The sequence below is a fragment of the Jaculus jaculus genome, chromosome 6, assembly GCF_020740685.1.
Source record: "Jaculus jaculus isolate mJacJac1 chromosome 6, mJacJac1.mat.Y.cur, whole genome shotgun sequence".
In the NCBI taxonomy this organism is placed as follows: Eukaryota; Metazoa; Chordata; class Mammalia; order Rodentia; family Dipodidae; genus Jaculus; species Jaculus jaculus.
The window spans coordinates 32,496,639-32,518,468 of NC_059107.1; the positions used below are offsets into that span (position 1 = coordinate 32,496,639).

At 51.7% G+C, this 21,830-nt stretch overlaps 1 protein-coding gene across 4 annotated transcripts; it reads left to right on the forward strand.

Annotated features, from left to right (window-relative positions):
* Positions 1-1,572: 1,572 nt before the first annotated feature.
* Positions 1,573-19,840, forward strand: Grk6 (G protein-coupled receptor kinase 6). 4 transcript variants are annotated; one of them, XM_004665058.2, is made up of 16 exons: positions 1,574-1,682; positions 6,318-6,413; positions 7,369-7,481; positions 7,599-7,676; positions 7,868-7,968; positions 8,278-8,370; positions 8,462-8,525; positions 8,651-8,791; positions 9,089-9,279; positions 10,388-10,425; positions 10,514-10,603; positions 12,756-12,964; positions 13,066-13,203; positions 17,675-17,812; positions 17,894-18,028; positions 18,220-18,687. In XM_004665058.2, the coding sequence occupies exons 1-16, from the start codon at positions 1,631-1,633 to the stop codon at positions 18,223-18,225; spliced, it is 1,683 nt and encodes a 560-aa protein (XP_004665115.1). In that variant the 5' UTR covers positions 1,574-1,630; the 3' UTR covers positions 18,226-18,687. The 4 variants fall into 4 exon arrangements, with proteins under 4 accessions (XP_045008362.1, XP_004665115.1, XP_004665113.1 ...); XM_004665056.3 differs by lacking the exon at positions 18,220-18,687 and adding an exon at positions 18,696-19,840 and having other exon boundaries at positions 1,575-1,682; XM_045152427.1 differs by lacking the exons at positions 13,066-13,203; positions 18,220-18,687 and adding an exon at positions 18,694-19,840 and having other exon boundaries at positions 1,573-1,682.
* The last annotated feature ends 1,990 nt before the right edge of the window (positions 19,841-21,830 follow it).

Consider the following 21,830-nt stretch of genomic DNA (forward strand, 5'->3'; position numbering starts at 1 on the left):
GGCAGTCATTTGAAAGTATAAATCAGAGTTTCATGGGAGTCACCTTTTCACCGAGGAACACAAATCCCTCACCAAATGATCTATGATGCCTTCTGTGATCTACCCAGAATCTTTTCTCCTTGTCTTCCCACACACCATTGGACCCTGAAGCTGCCCAGGCCCTCACTCTCTCACCAAACTTACCAAACTCAGCGTTCGCAGTTGCTGTTGTCTCTGCTGGGTCTCCGCAAATGTCATCCAGAAACCATTCTCCCTCTTTACTGAACCTAGGGAACTGGACATGCTAAGCACATGCTCTCCCACAAAACTACATCCCCAGCTCTTTGTCTTAATAGCACTAACCGCTCTAAAGCCACAAAATTAATTTACTTATTCACAGATTACCACTTTTATGCCTGACTTTAACATGTAAACATGGGGTTTTGGCTATCCTGGTGACAGTACTATATCCTGCACCTGGCTGGCTGCAAGAGAGAAGACAGAGGTTCTGCAAATATCTCTGGATGCATGGGAGAGGGGATGGTTGGATGAATAGGGATCAAAGAAACCTAATTTTCTAAGCCTCACTCCCTGTGTTTGGGCAAGCCTGTTTCCTACTGTGTGAAGGGAGAGCGGAGGAAGTGGGGTGTTGAGATATAAAGTGTGCATTAGTTGTAAATTTTCAGTCTTGCTCTTTTCCATGGTCTCAACGTCCAGAGCCTCAGCTCCCCACCTGTACAATGGGTGTGAGCTCATGCCTGCATCTTGAGGTGGTAGCGCTGCCTTATAAGGCAGCAGAGGCCGAGGGCGGGCGAGGCCTTGTGGGTGGAGAGAAATCACAACATCCGGCTGCGGAGGCAGGGCGGGGGTGCGGGAGACTGCTGGACGGCCGCTGGAGATCCCCCTTCCCTCTTCGGTCTTCTGCTCGCTTCCGAAGAGCTTCCTCCTCAACGAGCTGACCCAGGAGAAATGTGGCAGGACACATGTCCTAACAAAGATACGCGCTGGCCGCCAGGAGGCCGGGGACACCAAGTGTGGCCGCAAGAAAAACCCATCCTCAAGCTAGGCGGCCGGACCACACCCCCTCCACCTGGCGGCCCAATCAGGTTGCACGGCCCGGAATGATTGACGCTCCCTTCATTCAATCACACATCTGGTCTCCTGGGCGTGACGCGAGAGCCCACCCCCTACCTAACAGGCGGAGGGCTCGGCTCTAATTGGCAGTTCGCTATCCTATGAAGGCCTAGAATTTCGAACTTAGGGGCGGAGCCCCGCCTTTAGACCAACCAGGACATGGTGACCTCATTAGTCCCGCCCTCAGACCCTTTGAGCGAATTCCTGACTCGGTAGGCGGGGAATGATGAAGAGGTGGACTAATAGGTAGACGGCGCGGGGAGCGTCCGCTCTGCTATTGGCTGTGTAAAGTAAACAGAGGGCGGGGAGGGGCGGGGCGGCGCGGGGAGGGCTGGCGCCCGGGTGGCCCCCGGGAGGGGGCGGAGAGTGCGCGGCGGGCGGCGGCGGCCCCGGAGGCCGCGGCGCGGTCACTGCGAGCCGAGCCGAGCCGCGCCGCGCCGCGCCGCGCCGATCGCCCTCGGCCTCGGCTCTCGCAGGCGATCCCGGCCGGCGGCGCGGCCCGTCGGCGCTGCAGCCCATGGAGCTCGAGAACATCGTAGCGAACACGGTGCTACTCAAGGCCCGGGAAGGTGAGGCAGCTAGGCAAGACGGCCTGGCCCGGGTGTAGGGAGTACGGGCGTACGACCTCCGGAGCTCTGAGGGGCTCTCCCCAGCCTCCGGGTACCCCTAGTGCCGCGAGCCCTGCACCCCGACTCTCAAGCAGACACGAGCCCTTCCGGTCTGTCCTCCTCCTCTGCACCTACACCCGCCCCCAGCTGGGGCCCAGGAAGGGGCAGAAGTGCGGGGGGTGTCCGTTGCCCTTGGAGCAGGGGAGGGTGTTGAAGGGGTGACAGAAGGAGAGAAGAGGGAAGTGTGGGAGCTGAACCTCAGGAGAGTGCCTTTGAGGCCTCTTCCAGGTGAGAGGCAGGAAGATGCCCCACGTGCCCCAGGCCCAGACGCCCTGGACAGCACAAGTTGGTATTCAGGTAAAGGTTAGAGAATGAATAAACGGAGAGCCTTTGCACAGACAACCCACTCGACCTGGGGGAAACTTCTGGTCGCCTGTACTACCAAGACTGGCACTCAGTAGGTGCCTCAGGACACTGCAAACAGGAGTGAATGGGTAGCGATTTTTGTACTCAGCAAACCCATGATCGGTTGGAGGAAATTCACGCAAGAGCATGATGGGCTGTTAGAGCTTTAAGGTTAAAGACCTGGCTTGGGATGGGGGGGCGCAGTCCAGTGGACCTGGTGTGTGTGCATATGGGTGTGCATCAGAGGACCTCCTCGTGATTCCCACTCCAGATGTTAGGGCACACCTGCTGTATGAGGGTACAAAGGATCAGACCTCAAAGCTCACTGGTTTCACCTGCCATAGACCACCTCAGCAACATCACCACTAGGTACCCATTCTGTCCAGGGTGCTTGAAGGACAGTGAACAAGACTTCGTTTTTGGAACTCCAGGGCAGGGACATCCTGATAGTTTTCTCTACTTTTTGCTTGGTTTCCAGGCTGAAAGAAAGATCTGCCTCGCTGTTCCCCATTTAATAGATGGGAAATTGAGGCTCAGACCCCAGATACAGCAGGATTGTGATTGACCTAGACCTAGGACACAGGAAACCCAATAGAGTCCATAGGAAGCTCAGGGGAGCCCTGAGTGGGCTGCGGTACCTGGTGTCCTCTGCCCATCCAGCACATGTCACCCCAGGGAGGTGCTGCCTGGAAATGGGCTTGGCAGGCCCAGTCTCTCTAGTGCCCAAGGAAGGCTATCTTATCTCCTGTCCCTTATCGAGCTCAGGGGCTGGGCCTTCCTCTCAGCCTCTGGGGGCATCTGCCGATTCTGTTCTGCCTCGTCATCCAGCCAGGGAGGAGGGGTGCCAATAGCCCAGCCAGGCTTCCCTTTCTGTATATCCAGTTCAGTCCTCAGGCCTGCTGAGGGCACTGCCTTGCCTGGACAGTGTGGGGACCTTCAGACAAGCTTTGTTGGGTCTTTGGTGACTCACAAGTGTTAGCCAGACTAGGGACAGGTCCCTTCCCTAAACTACCTTTATTCTGACCTGGCTGTGGCCTTCCCACCTACATAGCATGTCTCTTGACCCTCAACCTCATTGACCACCTCCCCCCCCTTTTTTTTTTTTTTTTTTGGTGGTGCTAGAGATTGAACCTAGGACTTCACACATGCTAGGCACCACTAAGCTATATCTCCAACCCCACACCTCTTTACGGAGGCTAAAGGAAATCTTGATTGTCACTGAGTCTTGAGCCTTGCATTGGTCAGAACTATTTCATGAGCTGCTTGTCAAGCTGGGAGCCAGCTTTCCAAGTGATCCGAGGCCATAAGCCTCGGGTTGGGAACCTTTGGTGTATGTATACGGCTGGCTTTTAATACATGCTAGGTATATTTGAGGAGGGAGAAAAGAACTTGAGTTGAGGAGTTAAAATTTGAATTCTACCACAGTTATCCTAGGGCTATGGACTTGAGAAGACTGGCTCGCCACTCAGAGCCTCAGTGTTCTTGTTTTTCTTTTATTTGGGGGGTATGTGTTTATGGTGTGCATGTTTGTATGTGTATTCATATGTGTACAGGTACATGCATGCAATCATGTGGAGGCCAGAGGATGATATGCCAGGTGTCTCAATTGCTTTCCACCTCTCTTCCCCCCAAAGTTGGGTCTTGCTATAGCCCAAGCTGACCTGGAATTCACTTGGTAGTCTCAGGGTGGCCTTGAACTCATGGCAACCCTCTTACCTCTGCCTCCCAAGTGCTGGGATTAAAGGTGTGCACCACCAAACCCGGCTCCACCTTATTTTTAAAAATTATTCATTTATTTATTTGCAAGCAGAGAGAATGAGTTTACTATGAGCACAACAGGGACTCTTGCCCTGTAAATGAATTCCAGATGTGTGTGCCACCTTGTGCAGCTGGCTTTATATGGGTACTAGGGAATCGAACCCAAGATGTCAGGGGTTTTTTGCTTGTTTTTCAACATAGGGCCCAGGCTGACCTGGAATTCACTCTGTAGTCAGGGTATCCTCGAACTCACAGCAATACTCCTATCTCTGCCTCCTGAGTGCCATGATTAAAGGCGTGCACCACCACACCCAGCTAAGCTGTCAGGTTTTGCAAGCAAGTGCTTTTCACTGCTGGGCCATCTCTCCAGCCCCCCTCTACCCTATATGTGTGTGTGTGTATGATTTATTTATTTATTTTATTTTTTTAGGAGGTAGGGTGTTGCTCTAGCCCTACCTGACCTGGAATTAGTTTCAGGCTGGCCTTGAACCCACAGCCATCCTCCTACCTCAGCCTCCCAAGTGCTGGAATTAAAGGTGTGTACCACCATGCCTCGCTCTCCACACAAAAAAAAATTTTTTTTTTTTTTTTTTTGAGATTTAATTGAGCTAGAGCTCACAGATGTGGCTAGCCAGCAAGCCTCAGGTCCTCCTGTCTGCCTCTTCAGCACTAGGATTACAGGTTCTCACTGCTGTGCTGGGCTTTTATACGAGTGCTAGGGACCCAAACTTGGGTCCTCATGCTTGCACAGCAAGCCCTTTATAGGCTGAGCCAGTTCTTCAGTTCTGAACCTGTTTTTATTATTACTACTATTATTATTATTTTAATGAAATTGGGCCCGATCAGGTACAGGGTAAAGTAGGAAGTCACTGAAAGGTATGCACACTCACTTTGCAAACAGTTGCCCTTAACCACTGAGCTATTCCCCCAGCCCCATGCATGCTCCTTCACTTTAATCTTCTGCCTTTCCCAGGTGCCCAAGACACAGGGAGAAGGGCATAGTAGAGTGGAGAAGAACCCCAGTTCTAAGACAGGATTATTTGCATGTGACTTTTTGCTTTTGCCTTGATGTAGCTGGGGGGAGGAGGGGGAGGAGGAAGTAGCTGGTGGGGGAGGCAGGCAGATGGAGGGTTGTGAGAGGGACCAGGGTGGGGGAGTGGGAGGAGTTCCCTTTCTGAGGAGGCCAGCTTGCCCTGGGTTAGGGGGAGGAGGTCTGTTGCTCACTCACAGTGAAGCAACGACTCTGGGGTACAGACTGCAACAGGGCTGTTAGCAGGTTTCTCAAGGGGACCCTACAGCACTTCCTCCTCCCTCCAAGTAGCTTCCTCAGGGAACCCACTTAAAGACCTAGCCCTGCTCCCGCCCCCTACGCCATCTACTTCCACCCAAGACAGATGGAACCTGGGCTGGGGAAACTAGGGCCAGGCAAGGAAAAGTGGCTGCTTAAGGTTGCCACTGAGTTGGAACTGGGGCCCACACTTATTGATTCAGGTCTCCTGGGGACTGGCTAGAGACTTTCCCAATCACCTTTACAATGCCTGTGGAAGTGACTGTGGACCTGAAAGCACACAAAAAATTTGGGGTTCTAGGGCTGGAAGGATGGCTAGTGGTTAAGGTGTTTGCCTGCAAAGCCAAAAGACCCAGGTTCGATTCCCTAGGACCCACATAAGCCAGATGCACAAGGGGGCACATGCATCTGGAGTTCGTTTGCAATGGCTAAAGGCCCTGGCGCACCAATTCTCTCTCTCCCTCTTTCTCTGTCAAATAAATGAATAAAATAAAACATTTTTTTTTTTTAATTTGTGGTTCTAGATCCAGGTCTAGGAGACCCTAAGCTCAGGCCTCTTCTAGCATTCTCAACCTGATGGCCCAAAGACCACATCTGACTTACTGTCTGACATATTCTGCCTGCTTGCAGTGTTCTTTTTTTTTTAATTTTTTTTTGTTTTTTTATTTTTATTTATTTATTTGAGAGAGAGAGAGAAAGGCAGGCAGGCAGAGAGAGAGAGAGAGAGAGAATGGGCACGCCAGGGCTTCCAGCCATGCAGTGTTCTTTTTTGTTGTTGTGTTTTGTTTCTTTGTTTCTCTCTTTCCAATTAAATTCCCAGCTGCTTTTGAAAACTCAGAGGAGCTGGCCACACTAACCCAGCATTCCTGCCTAGCGGCAACCAAAAACACTGCTAACATATGTGGCAGCTGTCCCTGCTGAAAGTAACATTGCAGTTGTACTTTCCGACTCCCCATCTACCTAAGAACCCAGAAGGACCATATATCCTGGAGTATAGCATGGACATGCTGGAGCAGATCTAGAGGAAGCCCCAAGGTTTCTTCCAGGGTAGACTGGACCTTGACTGGGCTCTGAGGGCCTCTGGACCACACTGGGTGGAGATAAAACAAGTCGACTTGATAATCAATGCCTCATTGCTTCTGCAGGTGGCGGCGGGAATCGCAAAGGCAAAAGCAAGAAATGGCGTCAAATGCTGCAGTTCCCCCACATCAGCCAATGTGAAGAGCTGCGACTCAGCCTTGGTGAGGCCTGGTGGGAGACCGGCCTGTCAGCGCAGGGTGAAGAGGATATGCCTTTGGTAGTGGGAGAGTTGCCCCTGAGACCTTGCCCTGGAGCACAGGGGCAGCATTGAGGGTCCAATGACCAGGAAAGTTGAGACGACCTCTCCCCGCCCAGTTTCAGTTCCTGGGCTTGAGATGAGTGGGAGGGGGGAGGGCAGAGACTAGGCCCTGACTGGGGTGGTACTATGGAGAAGATAGCTGGTCTGGATGAGAGACAGTCTGAAAGAAACTGAGGAAGAAGACCAGCCTGGGCCCCGGAGACTTGGAGCTCTAGACCTGCGCTTATTAGGCCCATCTAGCCCAGTCCTGAGGGCACTCAGCAAAGACAGGGCAATGTGACAGGGTTGCTTTCGGGAGAGAACAGAAGAGCACAGGGCCCCAGGTCTGAGCCCGACCTAAGGTGCCCACGCGCCCCTGCTAATAGCCCTCCGTGTGGGTAGAGTGCGCCCTGGCTGCTTACTCAGCCTGGGAAGTAGGCCCAGCTGAGAGAGAGCACAGCGGAAGCCACAGCTTCCTCTCACACTTTCGCCAGGCAGGCAACAGGTGTAGGCCTGGCCTGGGCCCATCCGGAGCCTCACAGACCACACCCAACCCTTACAGTGAGACATGCAAGCGTGTGAAGCAGGAGACAACAGGAGAGGGGGGGGGGGAGGCCCGAGTTCTGGAGTGCGGGACCTATGGGACACCTATGGGACACCGGGATAATCGGCCTCTCAGGGCCCCACAGTCCCAAGTTAACGTTGGGAATGGCAGTAGTGCCCACCTCATGGTTACACTGGGAGTTCTGAAGGAGATAGTGGCTACCACACTGTTGGACTGGAAGTTGTTGGAGCCCAGGCCTGGGAATATGGACAGGAGTACCCTGCCAGTAAGGTCCAGGTCTGTGACCCCAGCAGCTCCCCCTCTTGGCCTGCAGAGCGCGACTACCACAGCCTGTGTGAGCGGCAGCCCATCGGGCGCCTGCTGTTCCGGGAGTTCTGCGCCACGAGGCCTGAGCTGACCCGCTGCACGGCCTTCCTGGATGGGGTGGTAAGTGCAAACTACCCAGGACCCCGCCTAGCACCGAGGGCAGGCAAAGGACCTGGCCACTGTGCCCTGTCTCCCCACCCCAGCTGTTCCTCCAGCACTTGCCTCTCAACCCTGCAGGCTGAGTACGAAGTGACCCCTGATGAGAAGCGGAAGGCATGTGGGCGGCGGCTAATGCAGAATTTTCTGAGCCCCACGGTGAGTTAGCAGGCTTGGTGATAACAGGCAGGTCTCGAGGTTGGCGGGGCATCAGGGAGGGAGTCCCAACAGGGAGGCAGCTAGTGCACCGCCCACCCCTGGTACCCACAAACACCTAGTAGTTCTACCTTGGGGAGTAGGCAGCCATCCAAGAAAGCCCCTGTATTGACCTGTCTGTGGCCTATCCCCAGGGTCCTGACCTCATCCCCGAGGTCCCCAGGCAGCTGGTAACTAGTTGCGCCCAGCGGCTGGAGCAGGGACCCTGCAAAGACCTTTTCCAGGAACTGACCCGGTAAGCCTCCCCCCCCCACACACACACGTCTGAAGGTGGGCTAGCAGAGGGAGCCCAGAGGATGTAGATAGCTTAGCTTCTTGCCCTGGCTTTGAGTTCGCTGTTTAACCTTGACAGTTGCCTCCCATTTCTCTAGCATATCCAGCTTCGGCATGGAACGCACAGCTCCCTGCTCAGTGCGCTGGGAAGAGGACTGGCCGAGGATGGCGCTTTGTGGGCTGAGCACGTGCTTCCGGGGAGGCCTGGGCCATCAAGCTGACACCAGGGTTTGATCGGGGCTAACCTGTGGGCTGGTCCTCTCGTCAACAGGCTGACCCATGAGTATCTGAGTATGGCCCCTTTTGCTGACTACCTCGACAGCATCTACTTTAACCGTTTTCTGCAGTGGAAGTGGCTGGAAAGGTGAGCTCCTCTCATGTTAGACTGGAATGTGGGGCCTCCTCATGAGAACACGTGCTTAGCCAACATTTGCTCCCTTACCCCTTGCCAACAGGCAGCCAGTGACCAAAAACACCTTCAGGCAGTACAGAGTCCTGGGCAAAGGTGGCTTTGGGGAGGTAAGTGGCCAGGCCAGTACCCTTGGCAGGGTGCACGCCGTAGAACATTGTGGGCCTAGACTCTTCCTTCCGTCTCCCAACAAGAGCATGACTGGCCCCTATTTGTCCACCAACCCTGGGTACAGGTATGTGCCTGCCAGGTGCGGGCAACAGGCAAGATGTATGCCTGCAAGAAACTGGAGAAGAAACGGGTCAAGAAGCGGAAAGGGGAGGCCATGGCGCTCAACGAGAAGCAGATCCTGGAGAAAGTGAACAGTAGGTTTGTAGTAAGTACGGCAAGGAGACCTCCCCCTCCCCCTCGGCCACGCTGGCTCAGCTGCCCTCCTCGCCCACAAAGCTACAGTCTCTCCCTGTCACGAAAGAGACTAGTGTCAGCCCTGTCCCTCCCCATCCTGTGCAGTGCCCAAGAAGGGTGGAGTGGTGGTTTTGATGGCAGGCCTGGGAAGCATCTGAACCCCAAGGAGTGGCACCCGGAAATATTTCTCTGGGGGTTAGCATAGCTAGCCCCATGCCCAGGCAGCTCCCCATAGACTCTGCCTAAGGGTTCGGGTCTCCTGGCACAGGTGAGCTTAGCCTACGCCTATGAGACCAAGGATGCACTGTGCCTGGTGCTGACGCTGATGAACGGGGGTGACCTCAAGTTCCACATCTACCACATGGGCCAGGCTGGCTTTCCCGAAGCACGCGCTGTCTTTTATGCTGCCGAGATTTGCTGTGGCCTGGAGGACCTGCACCGGGAGCGGATTGTGTACAGGTGGGAGGGGCTTCTTTGGACCGCTACCCTACAACTTGCCCCTTCCTGGCCAGGGGTGGCAGCACATGCTACTGATCAGGTCAAGGTAATGGAAGGATATTGGCATGCTGGGGGCTTTATCGAGCCACGAGCTAACACTTGCTCCAAGCTCAAAACTCCTCCACACTAGACAGACATGAGTGGCTGATATCTTAAAATTGAGGGTCTGATTGACCCACGTGTGAACTGTGATTTTTTTTTTTTGTCATCCTTCCCTGTGTGACCTTGGGCCAGTCCACTCCCTGCTACCTGTATCATTTCCTTTGCTGGGTGGTAACACAGACTCACTTTCACCTTGGGGTGGGCTCAGTAGAAGGGAATTCAGTTGTGATGGTTATTGGGAATCCTTTCATTTGAAACCTCAGGGGATGCAGTAGTAACTCTGTTTAACAGAAGAAGGTGGAGGTAGCCTTCCTTTAACAGAGAGCCCCTCGACATCAGGGGTGAACAAGGCTGAAGATAATGTCCAGGGAGTCCCCCATCTCCCATGGGGGCAGGGAGCACACAGTCCCTCAGGTGGGATCTGCCTTTCACTTGCCTACAGAGTTCTTGGAGCTGGGTATGGTGGCACATGCCTTTAATCCTAAGCACTTGGGAGGCAGAGGTAGGAGGATTGCCATGACTTCGAGGCTACCCTGAGACTACATAGTGAATTCCAGGTCAGCCTGGGCTAGAGTGAGACCCTACCTTGAAAAAACTAAACAAATGAACAAATAAAAAAACCCAACTCCTGGAGTCTACTCTTTATATCTTTCCCAGCTTCCCAGAGTCAGGGTTGCTGCCCGAGGAAACGGGGCTTGCTTTTTCTTTGTTTTTCCAGGTAGGATCTTGCTAGAGCCCAGGCTTACCTGGAATTTACTATGTAGTCAAAGGGTGTCCTTGAACTCATGGCAGTTCTTCTACCTCTGCCTTTCAAATGCTGGGATTAAAGGCTTGTGCCACCACACTCCATGAATAGGGCTTTCTTGATCTAGGAGCAAATGAACCCTTAACCTTGCTCTGCATCGGATGTCAGCAGGCAGCTTCCTGGCAAATAGTAGCATTTAACACTATCTATCTATCTCCACAGAGACCTGAAGCCAGAGAATATCCTACTGGATGACCACGGTGGGTGGGGAGGCCCACATGGGAGATGGGATGAGTTGGGGAGACTTGGCCTATCATTGGGCCCACCTGCTTCTCCACCCCCATTCAGGCCACATCCGAATCTCTGACCTGGGACTGGCTGTGCATGTGCCTGAGGGCCAGACCATCAAAGGTCGTGTGGGCACCGTGGGCTACATGGGTGAGTCCTGGGTCCGCTTGCTGTTCCAAGCCTGACCACTCACTTCAGTATGGGGGTCTCCTGTGCTTTGGGGAGTAGACAACCTGTACTCTTAATGGACTAGGAGACCCAAGACTAGCCAGGTCCCATAGTTGGGAACACCTGTTACTCATTTGCCCAATATTTATTGAGCACCTACTGTTTGCTGGGCCTGCAGGTGGTCACAAGTAGAGAAGGGGATTGAACATGTTCCCATGATTCTAGCCTGGAGCTCCCCTGAATTGCCTGTGCCTGGAGTGGGTATGCCTGTCTTAGATACAGGCTGGTAAAAGGCTGGAGATGTGGCCCTGTGTTCCCTTTGGTAATAGAATAAATAGTCTGGGCTCTACTAGGTCCATCTTAAGCTAGAAACTCCACTTCTAGTCTCTCTTTACCATAAAACTTCATCAGAGCTGCCTCTCAGGATGGCCTTGAGATGTGATGGTGGAGGGAACTCTGTAAGAGCCCACCCTGGCAGGTTGGGGGTATTAGCAAGTAGACTCTTCCATTCTTTCTTCTCTGTGGAACCCCGGAGTTACCAACCAATGGCTACACAGGCTTATATTTGTGTTGCATTCAAATGCCTGTTTATATTTATATTTATATTTATATTATTTGGAAGAGAGAGAATTCATACTCCAGTGCCTCCAGCAGCTGCAAACAAACTCCAGATGCATGTGCCACCTTGTGCATCTGGTTTATGTGGGTCCTGGGGAATCAAACCTGGGTCCTTTGGCTTTGCAGACAAACACCTTAACCACTAAGCCATCTCTCTAGCCCCTCAAATGTTTTTATTTTTAATTTCACTTTAATGTGTATGGGTTGCACCAAAGCCTCTTGCCCCTGCAAACAAACACCAGATATTTGAGCCAATTTTTATGTCTGGCTTACATGGATGGCTTGGTAATTGAACCCTGGGCTGACAGGCTTTCCAAGCAAACATCTTGAACCTCTAAGCTATCTCCCCAGACCTTCAAAAAAAATTTTAAGGACAGTTTAAACTGGATGCCATAATTCACTAAGCCAGGCAGATTAATGTAGAAATGTGTGGTTTGGGGTTGGGGGTGTATGTAGCTCAGTGTCAAGTGTATGATCTTGTGTTCAATGTGGTAGCATTACACATACACAAGTTAAAAAAAATCAGGGCTCGCCAGGTGTGGTGGCACACACCTATAATCCCAGCACTCAGGAGGCAGAGGTAGGAGGATCACCATGAGTTCAAGACCACCCTGAGACTACATAGAGAATTCCAGGTCAGCCTGAGCTAAAGTGAGAGAGATGGCTTAGTGGTTAAGGCCCTTGCCTACAAAGCCAAAAGACCTAGGTTCTATTCCTCAGTACCCACGTAAGCCAAATGTACAAGGCATGTGTCTGGAGTTCATTTGCAGTGGCTAGAGGCCCTAGCATACCCATTTTCTCTCTCTCTCTGTCTCTCTGATTCTCTCTCTCCTCATTCTCTTAAATAAATAAAAATATTTTTTAAAAATCAGGGCTGGAGGGATGGCTTAGCAGTTAAGGTATTTGCCTGCAAAGCCAAAGGACCCTGGTTCGATTCCCCAGGACCCACGTTAGCCAGATGTACAAGGGGGCACATGCTTCTGGAGTTCATTGGCAGTGGTTGCCCATTCTCTCTCCCCCTCTTTCTCTCAAATAAATAATAAAAAATATTTTTAAAAAATCAGGGCTGGAGAGATGGCTTCACAGTTAAGGCACTTTCCTGAAAAGCCTACCAACCCAGTTCAATTCCCCAGAAACCATGTAAAGCCAGATGCAGATGTACAAAATAGCACATGTATCTGGAGTTTGTTTACAGTGGCTGGTGGCCCTGGTGCATGCTCATTCTCATTCATATTCTTTCATTCTCTCTCTCTCTCTCTTTGCAAATAAATAAATACTTTAAAAAATCAGACCTGGGGGTCCTCGGTATGACCGCTGCAGGGCCACATCAGCTTCCATTGATGAGACATATGTTCTCTTACACTTGCTGGGGTTCCCCATCAGGCCAATGACATGCCTTCCTGACCAGTGGGTGTTCGAGTTGGCCACCTCGTTTCCCATGTGCTGAGTATTTCTGAGGGCCAAGGGCTGTGTTCCCTGACACCTGTTCACCCCTGACCCCTGTACCCCTGCCCAGCTCCGGAAGTGGTGAAGAACGAGCGGTACATGTTCAGCCCTGACTGGTGGGCATTAGGCTGCCTCCTGTACGAGATGATTGCAGGCCAGTCGCCCTTCCAGCAGAGGAAGAAGAAGATCAAGCGAGAGGAGGTGGAGCGGCTGGTGAAGGAGGTGCCAGAGGAATATTCCGAGCGCTTTTCCCCACAGGCTCGCTCCCTCTGCTCTCAGGTACCATGATAAGTGGGAGGTTTGGCTGGCCTGGGCTGGCACTGGGGACACCTCACCTACCTGCCCACTCAGATACCCTTACCACCTCTGCCCTGCCACAGCTCCTCAGCAAGGATCCCACTGAGCGCCTGGGGTGTCGTGGGGGTGGTGCCCAAGAGGTGAAGGAGCACCCCCTTTTCAAGAAATTGAATTTCAAGCGGCTGGGAGCTGGCATGTTGGAGCCACCCTTTAAACCGGATGTGAGTGCTGCAAGGGTTGGCAGGGAGTGGTGGTTGAAATACCTTCAGTAGGACTGGGCATGGTGGTGCACGTCTGCAATCCTAGCAGAGGTAGGAAGACTGCCGTGAGTTCAACTACATAGTGATTTCCAGGTCAGCCTGGGCCTAGAGTGAGACCCTATCTTGAAAAACCAAAAAAAAAAAAAACAAAAAAACACCTTTCAGTACAAGATATAAGCATTGGAAAGCCCAACCTAATCAGCTCTACCAAAAAGTAAGTGAGAGAGAGAGAATGAGAATGTGTGTGTGTGTGTGTGTGTGTGTGTGTGTGTGTGTGTGTGTGTAATTAAAAAGCCCAAGGGTAGTCTTTAGTTTGGCCAGGATAGGGTGGAAGGGGGGTGGAGGTGGGGCTACAAATAATAGTGTCACAGGAAATTTGTTTTCTCCCTCTGAGCTGTACTGTTGATTACAGAGTCATTACTGTATAAGGCATCTCTCTTCAGGCAGTGGTGCCTGTGACAAGCCGGCAGCTCTGGCCCACATCCGTTAGCTCAGCTATCCCAGTAGACAAAGCAACTCCTGCCCAAGGAATTTCAAAAGGAAGAAAAAGTCTTAGAGCTGTTGCTTACTGCCTCTGATTATTGTCTCAGAAATCAGAGAGGTGACTCTCTCACTGGATCACTCCCATTGGCAGTGGACTGGGGGCGGGAGGGATATGGTCCACTTCCCAAAGGAAAACCGAACTGGTGCTAGCAGGGGCATGGCTATTAGGCAGGGCATTCTCCCTTAGAGAGTCTTACCCATTTACTGAGCATCCTTGGGCCAGATACCCTGAAGGCAAAAATGTCCTCCCTAGTCATCAGAACACAGGGAGCATAAACTCTGCCCAAGCCCAATTTTGAGCTTATTGGTCCCTCCGGGCCAACATCAACACTTTGTGCTGTGTTTCTGGGACTTTATTTCTTGGCTCTACTTGTACTGGTTGTCTGTATCCTTCCTCCTGTGTGTAATGTCACAGGGAAGGTTCTGATTGGCCAGGATTGGGTCTTCTGCTTGCCGTTCTCCCCCGCCCCAAGACTGAGTCCAATGACTGACGGCTCACCAAGAGCACTTGGGAAGGCTTGAGGCAAATGTGCTTGCCTGCTTGATGGCTGTCAGCCACACATGTGTTTATGTGGTTAACAAATACCAGAGCCAGACCTTAGAGATAACAAGGCCCTGTGGACCCTGGCCTATCCTTAGGATCTTGTAGGGCAATATACGAGAATCAACCAGCAAGCAAGGAAGCATGTTAGGTAGTGCTAAGTGTGACAGACAAAAGAAAGCAGGCTAAGACAGTGATGAGGGGCTTGGTCTTTTTAACTACTTTCTTGTTTAAAATTTTTATTTATTTGAGAGAGAAGGAGGCAGATGGAGGGGAGGGGGGGCTTGGTAGTTTTAGACAGGGTGGTCTCTGAGGAACAAAACTTTGAAAATATGAGTAGTAGAGAGATGTCAAAATTTGGGGGAGGGGGATGGCTGTTAGCAAAAGGAACTGCCGGCCTGACGAGGTGAGCTGCAAGTTAGGAGGCCATGTGGTTGGAGCACGTATATAAGGAGAATATGGTGATAGTCTAAGCATGATGGGATGTTTGGGAGGGTTTTAGCAGGACTGTGAGGTGTGAGAATAGGTCATTGAGGGTATAAGTGGGGAAGCCAGCTAGGAACCTCTGAATGATGTCTCACACAGTAGCCCTTACCCACAACCCAAAGGGTGAGGCTTGTTGTAAATTACCTTTGAACTGAGTAGGTCTGACTTAACCATCCTGCCTCTAAGACCAGTACCACTTTTCACATTTATTCCACTTCCTGTGCATATCATCTCACTTTGAAATAGTCACACTGCACCAACTACTAATTCAAAGATAGAAATCTATTCAGTGCCTTAGGGTTTAACTTCTTAGCAACAATAGGTGAAAGACTTGATGACAGATTTTTAACAACTTTATTAAAATTAAATTTGCATACCGTTCACTCGTAGAATATATGCAATTCAATAGCAAGAGATGTGTTAACTGTCACTAGGTGTGGTGGCATATACCTATCCTAGCACTTGGGAGGCTGAGGTACCAGAGGTTCAAAGAGTACTCTGAGTTCCAGGTTAGCCTGGGCTAGAGTGAGATTCTGCTATTAAAAAAAAAAAAAAAAAAAAAAAAAAAAAAAAAAAAAAACTGGGCATGGTAGCGCACATCTTCAATCCCAGTGCTTGGGAGGCAGAGCTAGAAAGCTCACTGTGAGTTCAAGGCTACCCTGAGACTACGCCATGAATTCCAGGTCAGCCTGGGCTAGAGCGAGACCCTACCTCAAAAAGCCAAAAAAAAAAAAAAAAAAAGTGTTGTGTAACTGTCACCACAAATTTCAGATTGTTTTCACTCTCCCCCTCCAAAAATCCAAGCAAAACAAAAGCCTGTACTCATTAGCTGTCATTCCAAACCCTTCCCTCCCCCGTACATAACAGTCAATAATCTAAATCTGTCTCTGCCTATTTTGGATGTTTTCATATTTATGGGTGGCTGGCATCATGTGATTGGCTTCTTGTACTTACCATGTTTTAAAAAACATTTTATTTTTATTTATTTATTTGAGAGAGAGAGAGAATGGGTACACCAAGGTCTCCAGCCACTGCAAACAAACTCCAGGTGCACGTGCCCTCTTGTACATCTGGTTTACATAGGTCTTGGGGAATCGAACGTGGGTCTTTTGGTTTTGCAGGCAGTGCCTTGATTGCTAAGTCATCTCTCCAGCCCTACTTACTATGTTTTTTGAGATTCGTCATGTTGTAGCATGTGTCAATACTTTATTCCCTTTCTAAAGCTGAATAATATTTTTTTTTAAATTTATTTTGACTTTTATTTATTTATTTGAGAGTGACAGACAGAGAGAGAAAGCGGCAGAGAGAGAGAGAGAGAATGGGTGCGCCAGGGCTTCCAGCCACTGCAAACAAACTCCAGACATGTGCGCCCCCTTGTGCATCTGGCTAACGTGGGTCCTGGGAAATCGAGCCTCGAACCGGGGTCCTTAGGCTTCACAGGCAAGCGCTTAACTGCTAAGCCATCTCTCCAGCCCCTGAATAATATTTTTTAAATATTTACTTGTTTATTTATTTATAAGAGACAGAGAAAGAGGGAGACAGGGGGAGTGTGAGAATGGGTGTGCCAGGGCCTCCACAAATGAACTCCAGATGCATGTGCCACTTTGTGCATCTGGCTCTACCTGGGTACTGGGGATTTAAACCCAGGTTGGCAGGCTTTGTAAGCAAGCACCTTTAATCACTGAGCCATCTCTCCAGCCCTGAGTAATATTTTTTTTAATACGGCTATATCACAGTTTATTCACTTATAGTTGATAAAGGGTAATTCTACCATGTGGGCTATTGGGAATAGTGCTGCTATGGAATTCTTTTTGAGCTGGAATCTCACTGTGCTGTCTTACACAGTGCTGAGCTTGTGAGCTCAAGCATTCTTCTGCCTCATCCTCCTGGTACTAGGACTGCAGGTGCTCCTCACTATTTCCAGCTACTACCAATATGCTTGTGCAAGTTTTTCTTTAAACATATCGTTTCTCTCAGTATATACCTAGGCATAACATTATAAGGTCACAGACTTTGGTTTACCCTTTCAGGGAATTGCTGGACTGTTGTTTTTCAGGGCAGATGTACCATTTGACATGATGATGATGACCTGTAGATCAGTACATTGGTAGATTGGGTGCGGGTGGGGGAACTCAGGGCCTTGAGTGTACTATGCTAATGCTCTCCCACTAAGCTACATGGTGGTGATGTTTGAAATGACTTCCTCTGTAGTAGGATTGGGAAGACAGTGTAAGGGTGGAAAAGAAAGTAGTCTTCTGATGCCGAGGTATACTTCCAACAGGGCCTGGAGAGATGGTTGGGAGGACCATTCCAATCCTCTACTGGCTGTGAGGGGGGTAAAGCAAGCCACTGGACATCCCAGAATGGGGACCCATCCTAAGGGATGCGTAAGGGGCCAGCACGCCCATGGCAGCCACTTGTTCAGACAGCCCTGTGCAAGTGGAGGGATAGCCTAACACCAGGCCTCATTCACTCACTGAGCAAAAAGGTATAATGATCCCAGTTGACAGAGGAGAAAACAGCTGAGCTTATAGGAAGGAACGGCACTAAGGCCAGGCGTGGTGGCGCACGCCTTTAATCCCAGCACTCAGGAGGAAGAGGTAGGAGGATTGCTGTGAATTCAAGGCCACCCTGAGACTACATAGTGAATTCCAGGTCAGCCTGGGCTAGAATGAGACCCTTCCTTGAACCCCACCCCCCGAAAAGAAAAGAACATATGGTGCACCAGGCTGCTGCCTCCAAACCAAAGCTGCAGGTGTGTCAGGCAGATTCAGGCCAAAGTGAGTGAGAGCAAAGGCTGAGGGTGTGATGTGTCTGCGTGCTCCCGAGCTTTCTATCTGACTGCTACCACTCTCCCTCCAGCCCCAGGCTATTTACTGCAAAGATGTTCTGGACATTGAACAGTTCTCCACAGTTAAGGGCGTGGAGTTGGAGCCCACCGACCAGGACTTCTACCAGAAGTTTGCCACAGGCAGTGTGCCCATCCCCTGGCAGAACGAGGTGTGGGCCTACCCTGCAGGTGGGGTGGGTTCCAGGAGGGCAGCCCTGGGCTAGCTCTCACAGCTGCCTGTTCCTGGGCAGATGGTGGAGACTGAGTGCTTCCAGGAGCTGAATGTCTTTGGGCTGGATGGCTCAGTCCCTCCAGACCTGGACTGGAAGGGACAGCCGCCTGCACCCCCCAAGAAGGGACTGCTACAAAGGCTCTTCAGTCGCCAGGTAAGCCCCAGCAGTGTCTGACCTGGGCCCCCAGCCTGCTCCAGGGGCATGGTGGGTGGAGGCAGAGCCGGTGCCCGCCTGCACTGGGAGTGGGCATCTTCCAGCTCTGCCAGCGGTGCCCAAGGTCTCTGGCCTCATTCCTGCCTGTCCCCCACCCCCGGCTGGGCTCATGGCCTCTTTTCTCTTTCCAGAGGTGAGCAGTGTGGGCTCCCCGTGGGTTGGCCTTGCTGCCTGGCCTCGGGGAGCCCCGAGCAGCCCTTCCATGGCAGAGGCGAGATGTAGGAGAAAGAAGTCTGGTGTCCTCCTTCCCCATCTCCCTCCCCCGCCGCTGTGGTTCCCTGCACCCTGGCCCCTTCAAGCTGCTAGCCTTGCTTAGCATCTGTCTCCCCATGCCTTGTTCTGTCCAGGGGATGGACAGAGCTTTGCCTTGGTAGACTCTGGGATCTCCCTAGTCTTCCTACTTCAGTCTGTTGCCAGAAAGCTCCGCCCTGACACCACTCATGTTTGGCTTGAGCTGCTTTTCCAGGATGCTCATGGGAGCTCCCTCCCCAGGGCATGACCCAGGCAGTGCCTGTCCTCCCCTGGCAGAACCGGCTTTGTGCAGCCTCACTGGTGGCTACAGCACCCACTCTGCCTCTCTCCCTTCATGTCTTCCCCGTGCCTCCAGGATTGCTGTGGGAACTGCAGCGACAGTGAGGAAGAGCTCCCCACCCGCCTCTAGCCCCCAAGCTGAGGCCTCCACCAGCGGTTGGCGGTAGCAGTTACTCCCCGTGCTGTTTACAGTTTTGCACAGTGGTCTTCCCCATTGTCCACTCAAGTCGTGGCCTGGGGAACACAGCCGGAACTGTCCCCAGTGTCTGCTGTCCCTCAGCCCCTGGCCCAGCTGAGCTTGCTTGGCAAGGCCTGGGTTGTCCCTGGGACAAAGGTGCGTCCCTTTAGCTCTCCTATGTGGAGCTCTGGGATTTCTGTATTTATGTATTTGTACGAATGTATATAGCAATCAGAGCGTTCTTAATTCCACCCTAGACCTGTCGCCCCAGCCTCAGTTCCCCGGGGCAGCCAACCCTGGCTCAGAAAGCCAGGCACTGGCAGAGGAGCCATTGCCAAGCTGGAGGCTTCTTAGGCTCAGCCCAGGTGAGCAGAGGGCTGGGTCAGGGGAGAGCCCCAGCAATGCACTGGCCCTCCATCAACCTCCAAGTGACACTTGTGACTGCCCTTGCTGTCATGGACTCAGGCCATCACCTTCTGGTTGCTCAATGCTGTCATTCCTTCTCTGCATGAGTCAGAGCTGGAGTTGGGGTGTCTGCATCCCTAGGGCCTGTGTCATAGCATGACCACAGACTGGACCGGGACCCATCAGACCACTGCCCAAGCTGTCTGAGACAGTCTCCTTCTGCGTTCAGGCTCCCAGGGCACTGTGTGCTTTATGCTAGGCCTTGTCCTGAAGACACCTCCTTCAGAAATGCCCAGCTCGTCCCATAGCAAGGGTTGGGTGTCTCCCTGGTCATCCTCCAACATTCCAAATCCTTCATAGCAGTAGACACGTGCCCAGCAATAATCCACCCATCCCTGTGTGCCTGTGGGGTGTGTATGTGTGAGTGTGTGTGAAGGGGACTGGGGTAAGGCTGTGCCCATGCCCCAGACCCTAGCCCTGGCCCTTCCAACTGTGATGCCGTTCTGATGCCAATGTTAGGACAGCATGGGATTATAGGGCCTTGGTTTTTCCATATTTAAAGCCAATTTTTATTACTCATTTTGTTCAATGTAAGCTGCCACGTGTCTCTATGTGAATACAGTCTGAGCACAAATCTAGCCAGCTGCCCCTGCCTGCCTCTTTCTTGTTTCTGGTGTTGTTTTTTCTGTTTTTGTTTGTGTGGGGTTTTTTTGGGTGGGGGGAATCTTCCTGCTTCCTGTCCTAGTCAGAAGTGGGAGAGGATTGGAGGTGGACCTGGCATGGGACTTCCAAGGACCAGGAACTCTGAGGACTGGGTAAGACTTTTCAGACAATCAGGCCGTGATGTAGAGGCTTGCTCAGTGTATTTCTCCATTTCCTAGATGGGCACAGCCTAATAAAGGAAGCCTTGAATGTCCAGTGAGGTATAGGTTTGTGTGCTAGAGAGGCAGGCGCATCTGGCTCTCCAAGGCCAAGGTGACCTGCCTGGCCGGCAATTATGAACTTGGTTGGAGTGGCCTGCAGACAGGTGGAGCTACTCTTGGGAATACTTGCCCCAAGTATGCCTTAACCTGGCCCCCTGCTGTATGTACACCCCTTGGGCTGTTAGGCATGCATGAGATCCATGCCTCTGTGTTACCTGTGAAACATTAAATACGGGTAGGCAAAGACCAAGAGAGGTGATTTGAGGAGGAAGGCTGTGTCAGCAGTAGGAGGGACCAACCACTTGAGTATTAAGGGAGGGTTTTGTGGTTAGCCAGGTCTTGAAGGAGACAGTCATTGGAAGACAGGGCAACAGTGCTTCCAGAGTAACCGCGCAGGCAAACCCTTGGACAAGAACTCTTTCACTGCCCATCTGCCCCAGACTTTACCTATCCATGCCAGTGTCTCTGACTCCCTCAAAAAGTCCGGAAGTTACTAATGAGCCAGACACTCCATACTGCAGAAGTGACAAGAATTTTGCAGTTAAGAATCATGAGTACAAGTCCCAGGCTGGCAGCTTTTCCAGATGGCTTTGCACAGGCCCTTCCTTGTCTGGGAAGATGATTGTGATACCAGCTTTCTTGTAGATCAGCCATGAGAATCTGCTGAAGCATCCAGTAAGGCCCTGGAGCCCCTAGGTCACTACAAGGACTCTAAACTGCTGGGGGAGTGGTACTGGATGCCAAACTAAGTGTCTCTGTCCCTCCCTCCCTCCCTCCTCCTTCTTCCCCCCCCCCCCCCCCAATATCCCTGACTAGCTTGGAACTCTATGTAGAAATCAGGCTGGCCTTGAACTTTGTGGCAATCCTTTTGCTTCTGCCTCCCTAGTGTGCTAAGAATACAGGCCATCGTGTCTGGCTTGCACAGCTATCTTAACAGCTGCCAGCAGGTACTCGGCACCAATTTGCCAGGGACTCTTGGCAAGTGGAGTGCTCACTGCTGCTGCCATAAACTTGGCAGAAATAAGTAGAGTGCTCAAGGTCTTTCCAGTGAGTAGGAAGGAAGCTGGGTGAAGATGGAAAGGTATGCCAGGATGAGTGGGCACCAGATAGGTGTGCCCTGAAGCACCCTCCTGCCACTGGATCCACATCCTTTTGTCTTCCCCCTTTGAACCAAGAAGGCATCAGGGAAACTCAGCTAATGTTAAGTTCACCTCCAATCCTTGGTAAACTCAGAATTCATTTCCCAGCAAAATCTTACGGCTCTACAGTTGGAACTGAGGACCCAGATGGAGACGAGGCCCCTGCCAACTTGAAGCCCAGTATGGTCGACAGGGAGATGAGAGCAGTAGCACTCTATGTGATTGGCACTGCGACAGGATCCTAGAGGGCTTGGTGGGAGGACAATAAGCAGAAATGCTTTATCCACCAAAGTGCTGAAGCTCTCCAGGAGGGCCAGACGTGCTAGGAAGAGGAGCCAGGCAGATAGCCGGAGCCTTCCAGTGAGTGGACATGGGGTGAGGAAAGTGGCTGCAGCTGATGGTAAGACCCAGCCAGCTTGGAAAGCTGCATTATGGATGTGGCCTCATCTGCAGGCTGGGGCAATCCCTAGAGAGTTTTGACAAGTTTTGTTACAAGTTTTCTTGGGGCATCTGTTCCAACAGCTATGAAAGTACTCTGACTTTTCTTTGAGGGACCCCTCCCTACT